The 25,135-nt window shown below is 37.5% G+C and overlaps 1 protein-coding gene across 1 annotated transcript in view; it reads left to right on the top strand.

The window, feature by feature from the left end:
- TTC39B (tetratricopeptide repeat domain 39B) overlaps window positions 1-25,135 on the top strand; it is a 140,910-nt gene that overhangs the window by 33,066 nt on the left and 82,709 nt on the right. Inside the window, 1 exon segment of the mRNA XM_016193696.2 lies at window positions 5,621-5,655. Coding sequence (XP_016049182.1) covers window positions 5,621-5,655 — 35 coding nt within the window.

Genomic DNA, 25,135 nt, shown 5'->3' with positions numbered 1-25,135 from the left:
ACCTTTTTAATTGTCATGGTTTTTCCATGCTTGGCTAGAGGTATTGAGAATTTCTTTTTTTTTTTTTTTTAATATTTATTTTTTTATTCCCTTTTGTTGCCCTTGTTGTTTTATTGTTGTAGTCATTGTTGGATAGGACAGAGAGAAATGGAGAGAGGAGGGCAAGACAGAGAGGAGGAGAGAAAGATAGACACCTGCAGACCTGCTTCACCGCCTGTGAAGCAACTCCCCTGCAGGTGGGGAGCCGGGGTTCGAACTGGGATCCTTATGCCGGTCCTTGTTCTTTGCGGCTGCGCTTAACCCGCTGCGCTACAGCCCGACTCCCGAGGTATTGAGAATTTCTAAAGAATCACTGTTGAACTGTTCTGTTTGGTACTTGACGTGCTCACTGTTCAGGATCATGTTAGTACTATATTCGCTGCTCAAACTTTGAAAAAGCCTAATACTCCATTTAGATATAATCCCCCTGAATGGGGGCCTTTCCTGAGAAATTTTATTTTAGCATGTATGATATTTAAACAAGTTGTCTTACTGAGGAGGATGTCTGTTTAATTTAGATAATCTAGAATTTTGAGTAAAGGATGACATCTATGCCAGTTTTTTTGCTTTATGTGTATGTATGTGTGATTCATCCTAGAACCTTATCCATGTGAAGCATAGGCTGTTCTATTCTGCCATTGAGCCATATCCCCAGGCTCCTTTTGCTTTACTCATGAGGAAATTGGAACCCCAGGAGATGGAGTGTTTTGACCAAGATCACAGTGCGATGGCCAAGGTCACACTGTTTGTTCCCCAGTGAGCTGAAGTCCTGGGTCCTGCCTGTAATTATGTTTACTGTTTGTTTAACAGACTGAGTAAGAAGGGTCTGGATATTAAAGAGCAGGAGGCAAAGCTTAAGGTTTCACAGAATTCATTTTGATGCGTGCTTTTTTTTTTTTTACTGCCACCAGGGTTACTACTTGGACTTGGTGCTGGTACCACAAATCCACTGCTCCCAGCTGCCATTTTTACCTTCTTTTTTCCTTTTTCTTTCTAATTTTTATTAGATAGGATAGAGAGAAAATGAGAGAGGACTGGGAGACAAAGAGGGAGAAAGACACCTGCAGACCTGCTTCACTGCTCATAAAGCAGTTGGGGATGTGGGGCTCGAACTTGGGTTCTTGCGCTTGGTAATATGTGTGCTTAACTGGCTGCACCACTGTCTGGCCCTGATGTGAATCTTTTAAGAATAGGTGTAAAAGATGTTTGCATCCTTCAAAACCAGTAATGAGGGTGTTGATGTGGAATTTTAGATTTGGCTACAGAGTTACAGGGCATTGACACACCCTCTTAGAATGTGGAATTAAAAGCCTAGCATTGTATATAAAATGCAATTTGTGGCCCCGTGGATCCATTTGGGGAGTTTAAATATTCCAGAAGACCATGGACTACTTTTTTGAACTTGACAAATAGATTACAGAGAAGTGGATAGCACATATGAGCAAAATACAAAATCATGCTTGGCTGATGAACTCAGAGCATATATATATATATATATATATATATATATATATATATATATATATATATATATATTTAAAATGCTTTGTCCAATATTTTTTCGAGGAGTCACTTTATGGATACATAATAAAGTTGTATTTTAGATTAATTAATACTGATTTATAAAAATGCTTATGAAAAAGCTATGAAAGGAAATGATGTGACTTAAATTGCCGCATTTCTTATGTAATTTCTTTAAAAATTTTAAATTATCTTTATTTATTAGATAATTATTTATTTTCCAGAAATTGAGGGGAGTGGAGAGATAGAGAGGGAGAGAGACAGAGAGACACCTGCAGTTCTGCTTCACCACTCCTGAAGCTATTTACTCCTGCAGGTGGGGACCTGAAGCCAAGTCCTTGAGCATTGTAATGTGTGCTCAACCAGGTGCTCCACCACCCGGCCCCTTTTATGTGATTTGACAAGCAATGTGCCCTCTCCTTTTAACTGTAAAGCAACTTACTTCCACTATTTGAGGAATCTTCCTACTGTATCATTATGATAATAAAATATAACAACTGACTTCAGTCTGGCTCCCCAATTTGCGTAGGGCCTAATCCTGCAGCAAGGTGGGTTATCCTCAGTTTATCTCATTGCCCTGAGAATGACTCAGTTGTGCCCTGGAGACAGGTGTAGAATCTATGACTTGTCAGAGTCCTTAGCAGCTCTAGGGTTCTTTGACTCTGTGGTGCCAAACACACCACTTCATTGGTCAGTGGGATGGAATGTTTGGTGAAAGCTCCAATGAGGAAGATCTGATGCTATGGGGTGAGAGGTGTTCTCCCAGAGGAAAAAGCCCCACCAAAACTTTATTATCCCTCCATAGAGAATAGATGTTTAGTGAGAGCATGGCAGACTCCACTCACAGATCCACAATGCCATCCATGTGACAGAGAGAAAGATGGAGGATGAGGAAAGACAGAGGAAGAGGAGGAGCAAGATGAGGTAAGGGAGAGAAGAGGCCTTGGGGAAATGATTTTACTTTTCACATTTGTGGTTCCTAGTTATAATTTTTTTAAAACCATGTTTGCCTTACTCTTGTTTTCTAGTAAGATGTGCCATATGTCTCTTTTCACACCACAAAGTGAACTAAATTTTAGATCTGGAGGCCTAAAAAGTTTGTAGATCTATTTTTTCTTTTTTGTCTTTGGAAATTAATACAAAGCATCTAAATAACTTCTGTTAATAGCATGTTGGCTATTTTTATTCTTAGCCTCTTCCTTCCACCATGGGAAGGAAAAAAAAATGAAAACATTTTCATGATTAATACATTTATTATTTGAGATGAAAAAAAAACCCTTATTAAGCACTTCTTGCCACTTAGATGCATTTACATGCATTTTTGCTACATAGAATGACAAAAGCTGACAAATTATGCTAGAAAACATTTAAAAAAGCCCTAGCAGTTGATGCTGCACCCCACACCTTTCAGTCATTCTTGACCCAGGATCTTCCATCCATCTGGGGAAAGAGCATTGGTTCTAGACTCCCTACCCTGCAGGGAGCAGATCTGAGAGTGCAGACCTTGCTTCAAGAAAGTCCTCCAGCCACTTTTGCATTGAACAGGGTCAGGAACCATTTACTGAATTGCAAAATGAAATCATTCAAGCTGAGGACATTCCAATTGAAGAGAAGGGTTCTCAACTTGCTAGTCAGACAATTATTTGCTAAGGTGTCTATAAAGAATGTAATACTGTGATGAGAGGTTAAACACTGGGTCCAAAAGGAATGTGATGGCTCTTGACTCCAGCTAGGGAGTGAAGGTAGACTCTTGAAAAAGCTGGGTACCCTTTTGAGGCAGTATGTGATCAGGAGTTAGATGCGGCTCAACTAAACATGGGGAGTCTCCCTTCTAGGTTGACCCCAGTATGGGAATGGAGGAGACAAAGGCAACTGCCTTCAAGGAATGAAGTAAACAGTAAATCTCTCATTTGAACATACTGTTTCTTTTTTTTTTTAACTAAAATTTTTAAAAATTATCTTTATTTATTTATTGGGTAGAGACAGCCAGAAATCAAAAGGGAAGGGGGTGATAGGGAGAGAGACACCTTTAGACCTTTTTCACCGCTTGCAAAGCTTTCCCCCTGCAGACAAGAAAGACAAGAAAGATCATGCTGCCAATAGAAACAGTATGTTCAAGGGGCCAGGGGCTCGAACTGGATCCTTGTGCATTGTAACATGTGTGCTCAACCAGGTGCATCACCTTGCCCCTTGAACATACTGTTTCTATTGGCAGCATGATCTTTCTTGTCTTATTTTCTTAGCTAGAAAGATTCTGACTGCTCTGCCTGCGTGTGTTTCAATGGGAGTTCCACTTGTGAGACTCTGAACCTTGGGAAAAACCAGCATAGAGAGGCACTGGGAAGTTGATGGTGGTATGGAGAAGCAGAGAGTATAGGTAGGCAAATGAAGTTAAGCTACATGAAGAATTCACATGGGTAAATTTAGTGTTGGGTGAGGCTGCTAATTAGCCATCTACTTCTGATCAAGTGTCAAATCTAGTTCTGATTGGAATCATAGTGGAAAGGACTAGAATTTGAAGTGGCTGTTGGAACCCACAGAAGAGTATAGGCAAAGGAAGCCAATGGGTCTCTGATTCTATGGTATGTGAGAGGTATGACCAGACTGTCTCCTAGACCTTGGTTCTGGTATTTCACCTTTTAGGCATATATCCTATACCTGTTTTCCCAAGGAGCTAGGAAGCTATATTTATAGGTGTCAGGGAGTGAGTGTGTTGTCACTATTGTGACATGTACTGACATTTTGAACTAGCATGATTTTTATCACTCCTGGAGTTGTTTTTTCATTGAGAGAGAGAGAGAACCACAGCACCAGAATGTCCCCCATTAATGTGGTTTTTCACGTGGTGCCAGGGCTCAAGCCTAGACTAGGTATATTGCAAGGTACATACCTACGCAGTGAACTATGTCTTGGATTCTCGAATTTCAATTAACTAAATTAAGTTTCTTTGGCACCAGGGTTATTGCTTGGAGCTTAGTACCTACACAACTCCCTTTCCCAGAAGCCATTTCCTTTTCCTTCTTTCTCTTTCTCTCTTCTCTCTTTCTTCTTTTTGCTTTTGATAGAAAGTGAGAGACAGAGCAATGGAGAGGGAGAAGAAAAAACACCTGCAGCACTGCTCCACTGCTCATGAAGCTTCTTCCCTGCAGAGGGGGATGGGTGGGTGTCTGGAGGGAGTTTGAACCTGGATGCTCAGGCATGGTAATGTGTGTGCTCTTCTGGGTGAGCCATCACCTGGCCCCTTTCAAAGTTCTTTTTTTTAGCAATTCTTCTTTTAATTTTTTAATATTTATTTATTTATTCCCTTTTGTTGCCCTTGTTATTATATTGTTGTAGTAATTATTATTGATGTTATTGTTGTTGTTGGATAGGACAGAGAGAAATGGAGAGAGGAGGGGAAGACACACAGGGGGAGAGAAAGATAGACACCTGCAGACCTGCTTCACTGCCTGTGAAGTTACCCTCTCTGCAGGTGGGCTCAAACCGGGATCCTTGAATGGGCCCTTGAGCTTTGTACCATGTGCGCTACCTCTGGGCCCCTCATGATATCTCTTTCTCTCTCTCTTTTCTACCTGAAATATATATATATCCTTTTTTTCTTTTTCTTTTTCTTTTTTTTTCCCTCCAGTTGCTTTGGCTCAGTGCTGGCAGTATGAATCCATTGTTCCCGGTGACTTTTTTTTTCCTTTTTCTTCTATTTTATTTGATAAGACAGAGAGAAATAGCTGTGAAGAAAGAAAAAAACAAGTTCTCTTGTTTTATTTTATCTCTGAGATCAGTGAGACTGAAGAATAGAAGGTGACTACTAAAAAAAGTTACCTTCTCTTCAAATTTGAATAGCCCAGCCCCTCTCCATTTAAATATATATATATCTTTGCTTGGTTTTTCTGGAATTTTTTTATATTACGTTGAGTAATTGTATGCATCGCACCAAAACATTCCTTGTCTCCATCACCATCTGTCATCCTTTCCTAAACATATACATATTAATTTTATCTTTTAGATTTAGAGTTATTAATCCTTTAGTAACTCATTGTATTTTTTTTCTTCCCCCCTCTAGGACATCTTTGAAGATGCCTTAGACACCATCTCTATGTAAGTAGTATCATATTAAGAAGTATATAATAAAAATTGAAAGTTTTCTCAGATAAATGTACCTCATTTGGGGGAGTCCAGTGTTACTATCAAAAGAAAAGCTACTTCTCTGAGGTTAGAGAGGCATTTTAGTGGTAGAGTGTCTGACTCTCATATGGGAAGCTCTGGGTCCAATCCCTGTGACCATATGGGAGCAACAAGGGGAACTTAATGGATGGTGGAGTGGTGCCTTGCTCTCTCCCTCATCTCTTACTCTAAAAACAAATAAATGAAACAAACAAACAAACAAACAAACAAAAAAAGATCAGCACTGCTTTAAAAAGAAAGTCACTTCTGCTGCCTTTGTGTCTGGTTGGAAGAAAGCACCCAGTTGGGTGAGGTGGTTAGTGTTTTGACCTGGAAACTAGTCTGGGTTCCCTAAGCCCTTGACACTGATGACTCGAGGCTAACCACTTGCTGCTTGACCTCCTCAAAGGGCTGTTCTGAGGATTAGATGACTAAGTGCATGTGCACAGCCCTGGGAAGTTCCTAGCATTAAACAAATAGTTACTTCTATAATTTAAGAGTTAGGATGTAATTATACTTAAGAAAGGATCTGTTTGAAGTTATTATCACATATTTTTGAATATTCATGTAACATTAAATTAATACAAAGTATTTTATTATTTAAAAAATATTTATTTATTTATTCCCTTTTGTTGTCCTTGTTGTTTTATTGTTGTAGTTATTATTGTTGTCGTCGTTGTTGGATAGGACAGAGAGAAATGGAGAGAGATGGGGGAAGACAGAGAGGGGGAGAGAAAGACACCTGCAGACCTGCTTCACCGCTTGTGAAGCGACTCCCCTGCAGGTGGGGAGCCAGGGCTTGAACCGGTTGTTTACACTGGTTCTTGCGCTTTGAGCCACCTGCGCTTAACTTGCTGCGCTACAGTCCTACTCCCACAAGATGTTTTCTAACAAATCAGGTTATATTAGTTTATAGTGAATTCCTTTACATTTTGAAAAATTATTTATTTATTTATTCCCTTTTGTTGCCCTTGTTTTATTGTTGTAGTTATTATTGTTGTTGTTATTGATGTCATTGTTGGATAGGACAGAGAGAAATGGAGAGATGAGGGGAAGACAGAGAGAGGGAGAGAAAGATACCTGCAGACCTACTTCACCACTTGTGAAGCGGCTGCCCTGCAGATGGGGAGCCGGGGGCTCGAATCGGGATCCTTAGACCCGTTCTTGTGCTTTGCGTCATGTGCGCTTAACCCGCTGTGCTACCACCCGACGCCCTTGTGAATTCCTTTACATTTTGCTCTGTATTTATTTGTTTCATTTAGTTTTTTCTTTTTTTTACCAGAGAACTGCTCTGAACCTGGGATGATGGAGCCTTAGGCATTAGTCTCTTTGTATAAACATTGTCTTCTCCCTTATGTGTTTCATTTAGTAGTATAGACTTTTGTTTGAATTTGATTTTACTCTAATTATTTCCTATCATAGTTTTGGATTAATTTTACATAGTGTGTTAATAGTTCCTGTAGAACACCATACTATATTTATCTATTTTGCCATTATTTTTAATTTTTAAATTTTAAAAAAAGTTTTACTTATTTTCCTTTTTGTTGCCCTTGTTGTTTTGTATTTTGCCATTATTTTAAGATAATCTCCAAAGGTTAGCTTTACTGGATTAAAAGAGATGACTCTTTTTTATTGCTCTTGAAATATTTCAAATTGCCTTTCTGTATTAGTGAATTTGAACTACTGTAGCCAAATGCCCCAGATTGGATGCCTTGAACAGCAGGAACTCGTGATCTCACAGTTTTGCAGGCTGGAAGTCTGAGATCAACATGCCAGTATGGCCAGAATCTTCTGAACACTCTCACCCTTGACTTGTTGATAACTCATGGTTGCTTGTTAGAAAGGGGGTGGGGGGAGGAAAAGAGAGAAAGAGAGAGAGAGAGAGAGAGAGAGAGAGAGAGAACTGAAGAGGGCACATTTGAAGGAAGAGAGAGGATCTTATAGTATCTCTTCTTATAAGGACAGACTTAATTTTCCACAATTTAGTCCATAGACTTTTCAAGAGTTTTGTCAGTTCACATGGCTACCAATACTGTAAGTGAAGTGGCTTAACATATGGAATTTTGTTATTATTTTAAATAAAGGTATCGTTTTAAACAGTTTTGCTACTTAAATGAAATCTAGCTTACAAACATTATTGATACTATTTAGTACATTGCACTCATTTCTTTTTGTATAGGTTCTAGTCTTTCATTTACTTAGATTTTTCCAGTGTTCCTCTTTCATGTTTCTGAACTTCAACAATGGATGCACTTAAAGTTTTACTATATTTGCTACAGATACTTTTCTCCAGTTCTTTTTGTGTTAGATTTAAAAATCTATATATTTTCCAAGAGTCCTAATGTTTATGTGTTGAATATTTTTATATGATTAAAATTTTTAATGACTAGGATTAAAAGATACATAGCTATTAAATTTTGAAAGTTTTAGTTTTACAAGAGCATTGTATAAGTAGTACAGAGAGATCCTGTATGTCTCAGAAATGGTTTCCCTATTATGACTTTTTTATATAAACATGGCATGTTTGTCACAAATAATAATCAAACATGGATGATTTCTTATTAAAGTTTATGCTTTTTTCATATTTCTTTAGTGTTTTAGCTAGTGTCTTTTTCTGTCCCAGTTCTCCTTTCAGAGATTATTATGTTTACTCATTTTGTCTCGTTAGCCTACTCTTTGTTGTTGAGAATATGTTGTCCTTCCTCATTTTTGATGATCTTTGATAGTTTTGAGCAGTGAGGGTCAGTTATTTTGTGGATTCTCCTAAAAATTATGAAGGACATTTGGACTGAGGTAACATGTTTTTGGAAGGAAGAACATAGATTTGAAGTGTCATTTTCATCATATCATCTTAAAGGTGGTTGCTATCAAGAGGTTCCTATTGTTACTGTTTAACTTGGTTTCCTGGCTTCAGATGTTTGTCAACTGTTTTCACTGTAAAGCTACTTCATTTTTTCCTTTTCATATCATGCTATCTGCAATGTAGTTTGTTAATGTGACTCCAAAGAATCACTTTGAAGAACATTTTGTTCACCACATAGATATTGGTTATTATTCAGTTTTGTCACAGGTTCTTGTTGCACTGTGGGTGGCAATGAGAGATTTCTTTCTGTTCAGAAGTTAGAAAAGGATCAGGCTGTGGGGCTGGTAATTTAAGTTCCTCATGGAGGAACGGCTGTTCCCTATAGGAAGTTAGAATCCCAGACACGTATCAGAAAGGAGCTCTGGCCTCAGAGATGAAAGCAGTTTAGACAGATGTAATTGACTTGACAATTGGCAGGGCACATTATTCCTTTGTGTTTCTCAGAACTTGCTGGTTGCATTAGATTAACATTAACTTTACTTCTGAATCTGAATGTCACCATTAGCAACAATTTCTAGTGTTTTTTCTGTGTGTGTGTGTGTTTGATTTCTGACTTGTTTCCACATTCAAGGAGAGTGGGAATGGTGATTCTAGCTTAAGTAAAAAGTTGACTGACAGGGCTGAGTGGTGGCACACATGGTTGAGCGCACATGTTACAGTGCACAAGGACCCAGGTTCGAGTCCCCAGTCCCCACCTGTAGGGGGAATGCTTTGCAAGTGGTGAAGCAGTGTTGCAGGTGTCTCTCTGTCTCTCCCTCTCTATCACCCCCTTCTCTCTCAATTTCTGGCTGTTTCTATCCAGTAAATAAAATAAAGATAATTAAAAAAATTTTTAAATTCCTTGAAAAAAGTTGACTGACTATAAAACCATTTTTTTCCCTAATCTTTGTTTATTTATTGGGTAGAGACAGCTAGAAATCAAGAGACAGAGGGGAAATAGAGATGGAGAGGGGCCAAGCAGTGGCACACGTAGTTATGTGCATAAATTATAATGCACAAGGATCCAGGTTCAAGCCCCTGCAGGGGAAAAGCTTCACAACTGGTGAAGCAGGGTTACAGGTATCTCTCTGTTTCTCTCCTTCCTCTCTCAATTTCTCTGTCTCTAGTCAATAATAAATAAATAAATAAATAAATAAATAAATAAGAGAGACAGAGAGACAGAAACACCTGCATCACTGCTTCATCACTTGCAAAGCTTTTCCCCTACAGGTAGGGACTGAGGGCTTGAACCCGGGTCCTTGCATATTGTAATATGTGCACTACCACCCAGCCCCCAAATCCAATTCTTTTTTCATCTCTAAGATAGGTACTCATTGCTGACAAACCAGACTCATGTTGAAACTTACCTGGACACAGAGAGAGAGAGAGAGAGAGAGAGAGAGAGAAGAGAAGAGAAGAGGAGAGGAGAGGAGAGGAGAGGAGAGGAGAGGAGAGGAGAGGAGAGGAGAGGAGAGGAGAGGAGAGGAGAAGAGAGAGAGAAGAGAGAGAGAGAGAGAGCAGAGAGCAGAGATACGCTATAGCACACTCCACCAGCCACCCATGGGGTTTCCTTGGTGCTATTCATCATTTCATCATACTTCCATGTGGTGCTGGGGTTTGAACCTATGACATTGTGAATGGTAAAACACTTGTTCTACAGAATGATCTATTTCCCAGCCTTAATCTGAACCATCATGCTTAGCTACTATAGTCTCAACCTACTGTATATTTGCCCCAAGGTCTGGGATCAGTATCTTTGTCCTTTTATGGATGTATTGAGAAGAAAAAATTAAATAAATTTGGAATTTAAATGTAAAAATGGAAGTACACAGTAGATGCTCAGTAAATTGATAAATAAATTGGTTCTTTGATACTACTCCTACCTTTGTTCTCTACTGAGAAAATTATTTTTGTGATGTTATCTCTGAAACACTGAAAAAAGGGTTACTTATATCCAGCATATTTCATTCAAGAAGGTAGAGACACAACCAAACACACCCATCCATAAAGATTTGTGTACACCTATGTTCATAGCAGCACAATTTGTAATAGCCAAAACCTAGAAGCAACCCAGGTGTCTAACAGCAGATGGATGAGTGGATGAGGAAGTTGTGGTATATTACACAATGGATTACTACTCAGCTATTAAAAATGGTGATTTCACCTTCTTCATCTCACCTTGGATGGAATTTGAAGGAATCATGTTAAGTGAGATAAGCCAGAAAGAGAAGGATGAATAAGGGATAATCTCACTCATGGACATAAGTTGAGAAATAAGAACAGAAGGAGAAACACAAAGCAGAACTTGGACTGGGTTTGGTGTATAGCACCACAGTAAAGGATTAGAGAGGGGGAAACCTTCAGGTCCTGGTGCATGATGGAGGAGGACTTGTGGGAGGGGCAGGGGGCAACAGGGGTGGTGGTGGTTATAGTGTTATGCAGAAAACTGAGGAATTTTACACATTAGCAACAACTGTATTTACTGCTGACTATAAACTGTTAATCCCCCCAATAAAACAATTAAAAAAAAGATAGAGACACTTATTGTAATTATGTTGAGAAAATTTCAGAAGGACTGAAAATGTTTTAGGGATAACAGTTTGACAGTAAATAGTTTGTGCTTCCTTCAGGAAAAAGAACTCATTTGGATGTATCCCTTTATTTCTCCATTATGAAGTATGATCTTCCTCTTCTGTAACTCCTGTGTTTTTGACTATTCTTTGTAATGAAACTATTTCAAAAAGTAATCCATTATTCAACCTTTTTGAGGTAGAAACTATTTTCTCTTTGATTTCAAATACATGTTAGTTGTAAAAAATTCTTTTTTTTTTTTCATTTTCAGGCTTATTTTTACTATTTAGATAACTTTCCAAACTATTTTACATAGTGGCTGGATCATTTTAGAATGCCACCAATACAGCTCCTTTTCCAACACATCCTTACTAACATTTGTTCTTTCTATCCTTATTAACATAGGCCTTTATACTGGTATAAACAGCAATTCACTGTTTTCTAAAAGTGCATTTCCTAGATAATAAGTGATAATGAATATATTTTTACAACTATTGACTATCTGTATATCTTCTCTAGTAAAGTGTTCAGTTCTTCTGCCATATATATATATATATATATATATATATATATATATATATATATATATATGTATTTTGCCTCCAGGGTTATTGCTGGGGCTCAGTGCCTGCACCATGAATCCACTGCTTCTGAAGGCCATTCCCCCCCCCCCTTTTCTTGCCCTTGTTGTAGCCTTGTTGTGGTTATTATTGTTGTTGTTGATGTCGTTCGTTGTTGGATAGGACAGAGAGAAATGGACAGAAGAAGGGAAGACAGAGGGGGGAGAGAAAGACAGACACCTGCAGACCTGCTTCACCGCCTTTGAAGCAACTCCTCTGCAGGTGGGGAGCCCCCGACTTGAACCAGGATCCTTCTGCCTGTCCTTGCGCTTTGTGTCATGTAGGCTTAACCCGCTGCGCTACAGCTCAACCCCCGTATATATAATTTTTTATTTATGAAAAGGAAACACTGACAGAACCACAGTATGAGAGGGGTACAACTCCATATAATTCCCACCACCAGAACTCCGCATCCCATCCCCTCCCCTGATAGCTTTCTTATTCTTTAACTCTCTGGGAGTATGGACCCAAGATCATTATGGGATGCAGAAGGTGGAAGGTCTGGCTTCTGTAATTGCTTCCCCGCTGAACATGGGTGTTGACAAGTCAATCCATACTCCCAGCCTGCCTCTCTCTCTCCCTGATGGGACAGGGCTCTGGGGAAGCTGGGCTCCAGGACATATTGGTGGGGTTGTCTGCCCAGGGAAGTCCTTTTGGCATCATGTTAGCATCTGGAACCCGGTGGCTGAAAGAAGAGTTAACATATAAAGCCAAACAAATTGTTGACTAATCATGAACCTAAAGGCTGGAATAGTGCAGATAAAAATTTGGGGGTGTCCGTTTTTTAGATAGTTAGTAGGCCTATTTTAGTTATATTCCAAAGGGCCCATGACTATATTCATGTTTTTTTTTTTTCATTTATACACCTTTCCCATATTTGGGAGCTACTCTCTTCCCTGATCCAGCTTTCTGGTCCTTTTTCCAGCCATAACATCATCTCCCTAGACAATAACTTGGGTCCACCTGTATATCAGATGTCAGGCTCAGAAAAAAAAAAATTCTTCACCTGCTTTTTGTGTTAACTTTCAGTTTGTCCTAATTTCAATCTGCCAGTATTTTTCTCTTTCTTCCCCTCAATTCATTATGGACATCATTTACTTTAGTTCTTTCAGCTGATGTGATGATCACCCACCAGTAGAGTTCATTTTCCTTACACTGATGGAACTACATATTCTAGGTTTCTTTTATTTCTTCCTGTGCATATTCTCTCCTAAATTTCTAATGAAAAGATTCGTGCTAACAGAGGGAAGCCTCAAATTGTTTCCACAAAATAAAAATATTTCCTACTCTCCTTTTCTATTTAATGGATTTTTACTACAGCAGATGCAGATATTTACTACTTTTGGACCTTTGTCAGTAGCAACTTTGTTATTTTAATGAGTAACTATTTTGGGAATTTGCAAGATTTGAAAACTGACAGATCATATTAACATTTCCACTACTCAGCACTGGAGGGAAATTGAAGATAAAATATTTTCTTTTCTTTAAACAGTGGCCCATTCAAGATGTTCTTTTTAAAAGTTAAAACCTTGTGACCTGCTTGACATAGGAGGTGAGCTCTTAAGGAATGATGGTAAATTAGACCCATTTCAGGGATCACAGAAATTTGCCAGAAGATTAGCTCTGCTGTTGATTCTCCCCTCTCCCTTTCTCTCTCCTGAGTGAATGATTCCATTCTAATCTAATCTGAGCTGCTTGGTGCTCTAATGACCGAGTACGTACTTCTTTCCCAGTGTTTGCCACAGCTATCATTTCTGAAAGAGTGGTGGGTATAAGTAAATTCTGTTGATAAATTAATAAACAATGGGATTGGAAGGTAACTCAGTAGCAGGAGTGTCTATCTCATAATTGTGAGACTGAGTTCGATCTCACATGAGAGCAGAGTCGGGAGCTTTGTAAATGGTGGGTTGGTTCCTTGCTTCTTCCTTTCCCTTCCTTCCTTCCTTCCTTCCTTCCTTCCTTCCTTCCTTCCTTCCTTCCTCTCTTCCTTCCTTCCTTTCTGTCTTATTTTGAAAATAAATAGGCAATTAAAATTAATGAATTTAAAAAAGAAATGAAATATTTCATAGGTTATAAAGGAAATCTGCCTTCTGATTGAGTGATGGGAACAGCAGACATTGATTTTCAGTTTTAGGGGATCCCTGTGATGCTAATGAAATGAGTTCACCAGGATTCCTGGCTTCTATGGTCAAAATCCACTTGGGATCACTGTGACTTGATAGTGCTTTGGGTCAACCTCCTCATAAACCACAGAGCAACAGGATAAAAATCAAATGAACTGGGAGCCTGCTGGGTACTCACTAATAATTTTTTTCTTTTTTATGGTAATTTAGAGAAGTTTGAAGAGACAGATCAAATTTATGTCCCAAGACTGCTAGAACAGATGTAGGTTTAATGTGTTCTCAGCAGTGATCTCTTCTAGCTTATAGGGTCTTATTATAATTTTAAATTTATCCTTACATAGAAATGTGTACATGTTTAATTCAAGTCCTGAGGCAGTGAGAAAGCAGTGAGGATAAATATGTTCATGTGCAACCCTTACAGTGAATTTGTCCTTACTTCTAAAAGATTAAATAAGCAGATTGTTTTAGTCAGGTGATTAGAACCTAACAGTGGAAATAGCGTTTCTCATGACATTTTTTCCCCTTCTTCACATCTTCTCTTTTGAATTCGATTAGAATGAAATAAAACTGTTAAGGCCAACTCCTTCCCCAGGCCCCTCACTTCAGGGTAGATCAATTAATGATGTTGCAATCATTTGGTCAGTTTTAAGGTATTAAGGGTGAAAGTTGGTGAATGGTAGTTGAGAAACATCTAGTTAATATTTTTCTTCATGATAGTTAAATTATAAACAGTAGTTTCAGGCAGAAGTGGATTTATTTTACTGTCATTTTATTTTGTTTATTTGTTTTTTGATCCAATTACCCCCTCTCTAATACAAATCTTGATTTGAATTGGAGAGGAACCTCTACTTCTTCTAGCCTTTTGCTTCTTAATCAGTTAACAATTTTTGGCATTTTGTTAGATCTAGTGTGGCATTTTTCTGATTACCTTATATATCATTAGAGAATAAAAAAATACAGTACAGAATTTTACAAGTGGCCATGAAGGAAAGGAAGAATAAAAGTCATACAGGAAGATATAGTAAGGAAACTTATATTTCAGTCTTGGTACTAGTTATGGATAGAAACATAATCTCTCATGAGATTATTTTTCTCTGCCCTGAGAAGTTGTTTAAACAACTCTGTTGCAATACTTACTCTCTTCATATTTATATCCCATTAAATTCCTGTCTACAGTTTATTTCAAGTTTAGCATATTTACTGAATTATACAGTATATATATATATATATATATATATATATGCCTTTTTCTCCCCTTGATCTTGGACCTCATGCATGTGTGACTTCACCTCTCATAGACAGACTTCTCACTCAAGGAGACAGAGAGAAAGAGAGGAGAGAAACAGAACTTCCCCTGTCCATTGGTGCTTCCATACGGTGCCAAGGTATGAATCTGGTCCATACTTAGTGACAAGGCATGTAGCCACTCTCATAAACAATTTATTTGCAATCAATTTTAACATCACTTGCAATCAATTTTAAAGCATTTTTATTACCCTCCCCAAAATGATTGTGTGACAAACATCTCTCTCTCTCTCTCTCTCTCTCTCTATATATATATATATATATATATATATATATATATAGATAGATAGTTATAGACATAATAGTCAACCTGTGACCATGGGAAAACTATTGAAGTTTCCAATGAAAGGAATGGTGGTGGGAACAGTGTGGAATTATACCCCTGTTATACCTCATAATTTTGTAAATCAATATTAAAACCACTAATAAAATTGAAAAAAAAAAGATTGCCCTTTTATATTTTTTCCTTCCACTGCTGCCTGTAGGCAATCAGTGTTTAATTAATTTTTGTCTCTAGATTCACTCCTATATATGGGAGATCCTTAGTCAATCAAAAGGACTTAACAATTATTAACATCTATGCACCCAATGAGAAGCTATATAAATACATCAAACATCTACTGAAAGAGCTACAGCAATATATTAACAGCAACAAAGTCGTAGCAGGGAACTTCAACACCCCACTCTCTCAGCTTAACAGATCATCCAGGCAGAAAATTAATAAAGACATAAAGGAACAAAATGAGGAGATAAACTAGAACTATTGGACATTTTCAGAGTCATTCACCCCAAGAAACTGGAATACACATTCTACTCAAGTCCACATGGGTCATTCTCAAGGATAGACCATATGTTAGGCCACAAAGACAGCATCAGCAAATTCAAGAGCATTGAAATCATCCCAAGCATCTTCTCAGACCACAGTGGAATTAAACCAACACTTAACAATCAACAAAAGATTAGTAATAGTCCCAAAATGTGGAAGCTCAACAATACACTACTTAACAACTACTGAGTCAAAGAGGATATAAAGGAAGTAATCAAAATGTTTCAAGAGTTCAGTGAAAATGAAGCTATCAAAATATTTGGGACACAACTAAGGCAGTACTGAGAGGGAAGTTCTTAGCCATACAAATACACATTAGGAAACGAGAAAAAAGCACAAATAAACAACCTGATTGCACCTTAAAGACCTAGAAGAAGAACAAAGGAACCCTAAAGCAACCAGAAGGACAGAAATAACTAAAATAAATACCTAACATTGAAAATAAATGGGAGATCCTTTTCTAGTGTTCTGAGGAACTTTAAGACTGTTTTCCATAGGGGTTGGAACAATTTATATTCAGAGTAGAAAGATTCCTTTCTGCCCCCCTCCCATCCTTTCCAACATTTTTCTTTCTGTCTTTCTAATGTATGACATTCTCATGGTATAAAGTGGTATTTTCCAAGGGCAAAGGCCCTGACCTCGTTCAGTCTCCTGGTCCCTACCTATCTGCATGTGGTAAGCTTTATGCATGGTGAAGCAGTGCTGCAGGAATCTTTCTGTCTCTCTTCCTCTTTATGTCCCTCTCCCCTCTCAATTTCTCTCTGTCCTGTCAAGCATAAGAAAAATAAAAAACTAAAAACATACAAACAAAAAGACAAGCAAAAGTGAAAAGTCAGACAATGTCCCCCATCTCTGTTTCTTTAGTAAGCTGGAGCTGTTCTGAAGGGAGTGGTCAGGTTTGCTTTACTCTGTTAGAGAAGGTTCTAGAATGTCCAGTTTGGGGCTGGGCCCAGACTTGGAAAAAAAAAATCACTGAATGGCAGGAGCAGGAAGTGCCAGGGTCTGAAAACTGGAATTTTACACCCTCAACCTCCATAACTAGAAACAAGAAAAAGGCCTTTGCAAAGGAACTTAAGATGGACTTGCCTGAACACAAATAGTTGAAACCTGGAAACCTTTAAAATTGCACAGAACTTTGGTGGTGGGTGTGGGGTGGAACTATACCCTATAATCATACAAGTGTAACCTAATTTTCTAATAAATAAATAAAATTTCAAAAAATTTAAATTGGGAGGCGGGCGGTAGTGCAGCGGGTTAAGCACATGTAGTGCAATGCCCAGCGTAAGGATCCTGGTTTGAGCCCCCTGCTCTTCATCTGCAGGGGAGTCACTTCACAGGTGGTGAAACAGGTCTGCAGGTGTCTATCTTTCTCTCCCCCTCTGTCTTCTCCTCCTATCTCCATTTCTGTCTGTCCTATCTAACAATGATGACAATAATAACTACAACAATAAAACAAGGGCAGTAAAAGGGAGTAAGTAAAGAAGTAAATATTTAATAAAAAATTTTAAATTGCTTTAAATTTTGGGGGCCAGTGGATTTAAGACCAGACATCCCCCTCTCTGCCTTGCAGAATGCCTTTTTGAAAATTTTTACTATATTTAATAAAGCATTTTTTTCCTAGCACAAAATAGTGACATCTCATTGTTGTTTTTATTTGCATTGCTCTAATAAGCAGTGACTTTGAACTTCTTTTTCATATGTTTGTTGGCTATCTGGAGATAGGGAGAGAATCAGAGAGACACCTACAGCACTGTTTGACCACTCATGAAGCTTCTTTCCCCGTGCAGATGGGGACTGGGGGGCTTGAACCTGGGTCCATGTGCATGGTAATACATGCACTTAAACCAGGTGTTCCACCACCTTGCCTCTCCTTTCCCCATTTTTCAATGGCTTTATTTATTTATTTTTGTTGCTAGCTGTTGTGAACTCTTTATATGTTTGTATTACTAGCTCTGTATCTGACATAAGGCATGTAAAGATCCCATTCAGTAAGATGTCTTTCTGTTTTGGTGATTTATTTATTTATTTATTTTTTTATTTACTTTTTGTGCAGGGCTTTTTAGTTTGATGGGGTCTCTTTCTCCCTCCTTTTCTTCAAAGATGTTTCCAGAGCAGACATCATGGATCGTTCTGCCAATGTTTTTGTCCATGTATTTGAAGGTTTCTGGTCTAATGTCCTAGTGTTAGGATCCATTTAAAGTTGATTTTTGTGCATAGTGATATGTGGTAGCTCAGCTTCATTCTTCTGCATGTTTCCACCTAATTTCCCCAGCACCATTTGTTGAAAAGACTCCATTTAATATTTTGGGTCCCCTTGTTAAAAATTAGTTGTCCATAGATGTGTGGACTCACTTCTGGGTACTCAGTTCTGTTCCACTGTGTGTTTATTTTTGTTCCAGTACCAATTAGTTTGGATCATCATAACCCAATTGTGTAATTTGAGGTCGGGAGACATGATAACCTTCGTTCTTGCTCTTTTTTTTTTTCTCCTGAGGAGTACTTTGGCAATTCTGCATATGTTTCAGTTCCAGATAAGCTGTTGCAAATTTTGTTTTATTCTCTTGAAGAAATTTGATGGAACTTTGATAGGAGTGTCATTAAATCCATATATGGCTTTGTTTCATATACACCTACTTTTCAATGTCTTTCATTTCCATTAAGTTTACTTTTATATACCTAGTTGTTTTTGCTTTTACTATAACAGGAATGATTTCTACATTTCTTCTTCTGGTTTGCTGTTTGCATAGAGGAATACCACTGATTTTTGTACACTAATTTTTCTAACCCATCACCTTACTATATTGTGTATGATTTCCAAGAGTTTTCTGCTGGATTTTTTTTTTACTTTTTTATATACTATCAAATTACCTGCAAATGGTGACAGCCTTACTCCTTTTCGACCAACCTGTATCCCTTTTATACCTTTACTTATCTAATTTCTATGGATAGAATTTCCAAAACTATGTTGAATATTAATGATGATAGTGGACAGCCTTGTCCTGTAGCTCATGTAAAAGGAAGAACTTTCAGTGTTTTGCTACTGAGTATGATGCTGACTGTGGGTTTACTAGATATAACAAATAGATTGAGGACTTTTTCATCCATTCCCATTTTTTCAAAGATTATAGGAAGTTTATTGGAATAAACAAGTTAAGAAATTAGTATCAGAGAGAATAGGACTTGAAAGTGTAGGACAGGCATGCTAGATGGTCAGGGAAAGGTCCAACCAATTAACCATAGAGGGTGACCAGATGAAGACATATTTGTGCTGTCTTCTGGGTATCAGTGCTCACGGGACTTGGGAGAGAATAAGGCAACATGCAACATAAGTTATAGGAAGTTTATTGGAATAAACAAGTTGAGAACTTAGTTATCAAAAAAAAAAAGAGAAGTGCAGATGGTAAAAAGCAGCCATTTGCTTCAAAGTGAGAGTGGGAGGCATGCCAGCAAAGGGCAAACCAACCGTCTTCAATTCCCATTTTTTAAAAAGTCTTGCTCACGAAAGGGTGTTCAATCTTGTAAAAAGCTTTCTCTGCATCTTACAAAATAATTATGTGGTTTTTGTTTTTCCTGTTTTTAATGTGATGAATTATGTTTATAGATTTTCATATGTTGAATTATCCTTGTATCCCCGAGATAAATCTCACTTGGGTGTGACAGACTATCTTTTTAATATATTGTAACTGGCGTTACTTGTCATTTTATTTTATTTTATTTTTTTATTTCTTTATTGGGGAATTAATGTTTTACATTCAACAGTAAATACAATAGTTTGTACATGCATAACATTCCCCAGTTTCCCATTTAACAATACAACCCCCACTATGTCATTTATCATCCTTCATGGACCTGTATTCTCCCCACCCACCCACTCCCACCCCAGAGTCTTTTACTTTGGTGCGATATGCCAATTACATTTCAGGTTCTACTTGTGTTTTCGTTTCTGATCTTGTTTTTCAACTTCCGCCTGAGAGTGAGATCATCCCATATTCATATTCATTTGTTTCTGACTTATTTCACATAACATGATTTTTTCAAGGTCCATCCAAGATCGGCTGAAAACAGTGAAGTCACTATTTTTTACAGCTGAGTAGTATTCCATTGTGTATATATACCACAACTTGCTCAGCCACTCATCTGTTGTTGGACACCTGGGTTGCTTCCAGGTTTTGGCTATTACAAATTGTGCTGCCAAGAACATATGTGTACACAGATCTTTTTGGATGGATGTGTTGGGTTCCTTAGGATATATCCCCAGGAGAGGAATTGCAGGGTCGTAGGGTAGGTCCATTCCTTTTACTATAGCAACAAAAACAATAAAATATCTAGGAGTAAATCTAACCAAAGAAGTGAAAGACTTGTATACTGAAAATTATGAGTCACTACTCAAAGAAATTGAAAAAGACACAAAGAAGTGGAAAGATATTCCATGTTGATGGGTTGGAGGAATTAACATAATCAAAATGAACATACTACCCAGAGCCATCTACAAATTTAATGCTATCCGCATCAAGATCCCAAGCACATTTTTTAGGAAAATAGAAAAAATGCTACAAATGTTTATCTGGAACCAGAAAAGACCTAGAATTACCAAAAGAATCTTGAGAAAAAAGAACAGAACCGGAGGCATCACACTTCCAGATTTCAAACTGTATTATAGGGCCATTGTCATCAAAACTGCTTGGTACTGGAACATGAATAGACACATGGACCAGTGGAATAGAATTGAGAGCCCAGAAATGAGGCCCCACACCTATGGACATCTAATCTTTGACAAAGGTGCCCAGACTATTAAATGGGGAAAGCAGAGTCTCTTCAACAAATGGTGTTGGAAACAATGGGTTGACACATGCAGAAGAATGAAACTGAATCACTGTATTTCACCAAATACAAAAGTAAATTCCAAGTGGATCAAGGACTTGGATGTTAGACCACAAACTATCAGATACTTAGAGGAAAATATTGGCAGAACTCTTTTCCGCATAAATTTTAAAGACATTTTCAATGAAGCAAATCCAATTACAAAGAAGACTAAGGCAAGCATAAACCTATGGGACTACATCAAATTAAAAAGCTTCTTCACAGCAAAAGAAACTACTGCCCAAACCAAGAGACCCCTCACAGAATGGAAGAAGATCTTTACATGCCATACATCAGATAAGAGTTTAATAACCAACATATATAAAGAGCTTGCCAGACTCAACAACAAGACAACAAATAACCCCATCCAAAAATGGGGGGAGGACTTGGACAGAATATTCACCACAGAAGAGATCCAAAAGGCCGAGACACATATGAAAAAATGCTCCAAGTCTCTGATTGTCAGAGAAATGCAAATAAAGACAACAATGAGATGTCACTTCACTCCTGTGATAATGTCATACATCAGAAAAGGTAACAACAGCAAATGCTGGAGAGGGTGTGGGGTCAAAGGAACCCTCCTGCACTGCTGGTGGGAATGTCAATTGGTCCAGCCTCTGTGGAGAAAAGTCTGGAGAACTCTCCGAAGGCTAGAAATGGACTTGCCATTTTTAATATGCGTCCTAATTTTAGTTGACAGTGACCTGATGGCAAGTTTTGTGCTATAGAGTTAATAAAATATAGTAAATGGAAATAAAGTCTTCTAAAATGCCTAAGTTGAGTAGCATACCCCTTGTCTTCTTTCCCTGTGTTGTTATCATTTGCTCTACTTTTTGGTGTACTTCCTTTGTCCTTCCTATCAAATCTCCTTTAATGGTGTGCTCCTATATTGGGACCTTCCAAATGGATAAGTCCTTATATAATGAAGAATAGGTGGCTATATTCTATTAGCATTCCTTTTCACTAGGAGAATTAACATTTTATAACTGGAAGGAAGCTTCCTGGCAGCCCATTGTTTCAATTAGCTCTTCAATGAGGCCAGTAGAGGTGATGGTGTCTTCTTGGCAAAATGAATGTCCTCTGTAATCCTTATGGGAAGGGACTTTGCCATTGTGGTTATCCTTTCTGTGGACTCATGAGGCTTCTTGACAATAATCACTCAACCTGACACTAATTCCCAAGTTGTGTCTAAAGCCAAAGGGACCCTATTCCACACACTGACTTTTTTTTTTTTTTTTTTTTTTAGTATTTAATTTACTTATTTACTAATGAGAAAAATGGAAGGAGAAAGAGAGAAAGAACCAGACATCACTCTGGTACATGTGCTGCCGGGGATTGAACTCAGGACCTCATGCTCAAGAGTCCAATGCTTTATCCATTGTGCCACCTCCTGGACCACAGGAATGCTGACTTTCTCACCTCCTCTGTCAGTAGCCTTGAGGACCTGAATATTGCTCTGTGCTGTCTGGGGAAATTTTGATAGGAAATAGGCCCGGTCATTGTTTATTTAATTATTCTGGTTTAAATAATCATTTGATTTACTGTCGTATGTAAAACATTAATCCCCCAATAAAGAAATTAAAAAAAAATCATTGAATGTTTCATAATCATTTGAATTCATATTTTCTAAATTGAACTTTTTTTTTTTTCACTATCTCCTTCATTCTTGTGAAGCCTTTCTCCCCCAGCCTTCTCCATCTCTGTAAATATTTCCACCTACTTGCAGAAACCAGAATCTTGGGAGATATGTTTAATTATCCTTGCTTTTCCTTTATCTTCTATTGATATTTTAAAACATTGGATGATTTCATCTTCCAATATTTGTTTCCCATATTCACTTTTCTTTTTCTTCTCATTGTAATATTAGCTATGCTCAGATTTTGCTGCATTGGTTTAAGAGCCACCTCATGTGTCTTCTTGCTTCCTTTGCTTTCTGTCCTTCCATATTCTCAACTGCACCTCACTCATTCTCTATACACCAACCCATTAAAAATATAGTACAAAATTTAATGTGAAAATATACAGCATATACAAAAGGAGGAGAGGATAGTAAGCTGAACTCTTTATGTATTACTTAAGTTTGACAATTGTCAACTCATGGCTAATGTTACTTCATTTTTAATCTATCCGTAGACAGTATATTTTATGTCTTTTTTTTTTTAAATTTCATTAGTGAACTAATATTGATCCACAAAATTACAAGACAACAAGCAACAGTATATTTTATATCTACTTTAAATATTTCAGTAAGTGCTTTCAAAAAAATAAAGATGTGCTCTTACATAATTCAGCTCTAGGTGTCAAGTTCAGGAAATTAATATTGATAGAGAATTATTATATAATTTATGTGCCTTATATATGATATCAGTTTATCTTTATTTTAGCATGCACATTCAAGAAATTGCAAGGCTATCATCACACTTTAAAATGCTACCACTATTTATCAAATATGCTGTTAGTGTTCAGATCTTCTCAGCTGTCTCATAGTTTATTTTTTTAACAGCATACTTGTTTTTTATTTGAATCAGGACAGAGTGATCCTTTTGGAAATTTAATGGCATGATGTCATGCTCTTGCTTAGAAATAATCCATCAGTTTGAAGGTCTCTAAGGATGGAAGTCAAGCCCCTACATAATACTCCAACCCTGTCTAACAGCTTTCACCGTCACTCACCGTTCTCACACAGCTCTTTTGATTTTATTTATTTATTTATTTTGACTGAGCAAGCTCTTTACTGTCCTAGATTTGAGCATGCTTGACTAGAATGACTTCCTCCTGCTCCTCCCAGAGCTTCTTTATGATTTCTTCAGCTGTCAGTTGCCATGTCCCCTAAACATTTCTCAGTGACACCATCTAAACAGGTGACCTCTTTCATTGCTCCATTTCTCATAATGTAGCTAATTATTACTATTTTTTAAACCAAATGCTCCTTTCTCTTGTTTTTTGTTTTTTTTTTTAAATTTTTGATAAGGCAGAGAGAAATTGAGAGTGGAGGGGAGATATAAAGGGATAAAGAAACCTACAACACTGCTTCACAGCTCATGAAGTTTTCCCTTTGCAGGTGAGGATGGGCGCTTAAGCCAGAGAGACCTTGCACTTGGTAACATGTGTGTTCAACCAGGTGTGCCACTGCCAGACCCCCATTCTCTCAGCTTTATGAGGATAGATCTAGTCTGTTCTGCTCAACACTTTATAGTGTTCATCATGCTTATAGTTGGTGCCCCATACTTACTTGTTGAGTGAATAAATTCACTCATTAATTTACTAATTGGAAAATATAGGTGAGTACTTAAACTTATGTTAAAAAAATTCCAGCCATCATTTATTGAGAACTTTCCTAGAATAGGGCACCATGATTATTGCTGTAATTATTATATGAGGCAAAGAAATAAGAAATATTTTTGTAATGTATATTTATTTTTAATGATCACAGCTGGTTGTCTTACCCCAAATACATACATAATTTTGTAAATGTCCAGTTGTTTGGACCTTGTAAACGGTAGCCAGGATCTTCTGTCCTTTATGAATTCTTTTGCTATTAAGCTGACTCATTTTTTTTTTAAAATGAAGTTTAAGTAAATGAACTGTCAGAATCTTAAGAGATGTACTGAGCTCAATCCTGTTTTCTTGACTCTTCCATTTTTTAACCTGCCTTACTTCCTGATACTTTCACCTACCTCTTAATAAAAATAGCAGCCTAAAATGACTAATAAAACACTCCAAAATGTAGATACTTGAGAGATTTGCCTTTTGAAATGTGTCAAACTTTCCCATCACTAATGATATGAAGATTGATATATTTCTCTGATTCTCTCTTTCCATTCTCTCCCTTCTGGCTTCTCCTATTTGTAGAATATCCTAGGTAGAAATCCTAAAAGCACAGTGATTTTTTTTTTTTTTTGGTGGATATAGTAACATTTAAGAAAAGTATGTAGTTCAACATTGCTAACATGTGTTTAATAATCTGATGACTTAATAGCCACTGACTGGTATAAAGGACTTTGAAACTGTTTAAAGCTGAAGAAGCATTTAGGGATTTGTATAGAATGTTGTAATTTTCGTGCTATTCACTTTATTTTTATTGCCCTGGTTGAATGTTTCAAGTCAGCAAGGACTAATTTTTTTTAATTGCCTATAAGCAGAATGTTATAATTAGAAGTCGAAAGTTAAAGTTCCATGTTGCTCTGCTAATTAGCATTTTTAGAGGTATTGCAGGCAACAGTTTTAGCCTTCCCTCTATACAGATTTGTGATTCCTATTTATTTTG

The sequence above is a fragment of the Erinaceus europaeus genome, chromosome 10, assembly GCF_950295315.1.
Source record: "Erinaceus europaeus chromosome 10, mEriEur2.1, whole genome shotgun sequence".
NCBI lineage: Eukaryota > Metazoa > Chordata > Mammalia > Eulipotyphla > Erinaceidae > Erinaceus > Erinaceus europaeus.
This window is presented reverse-complemented; position numbering and strand designations above follow the sequence as displayed.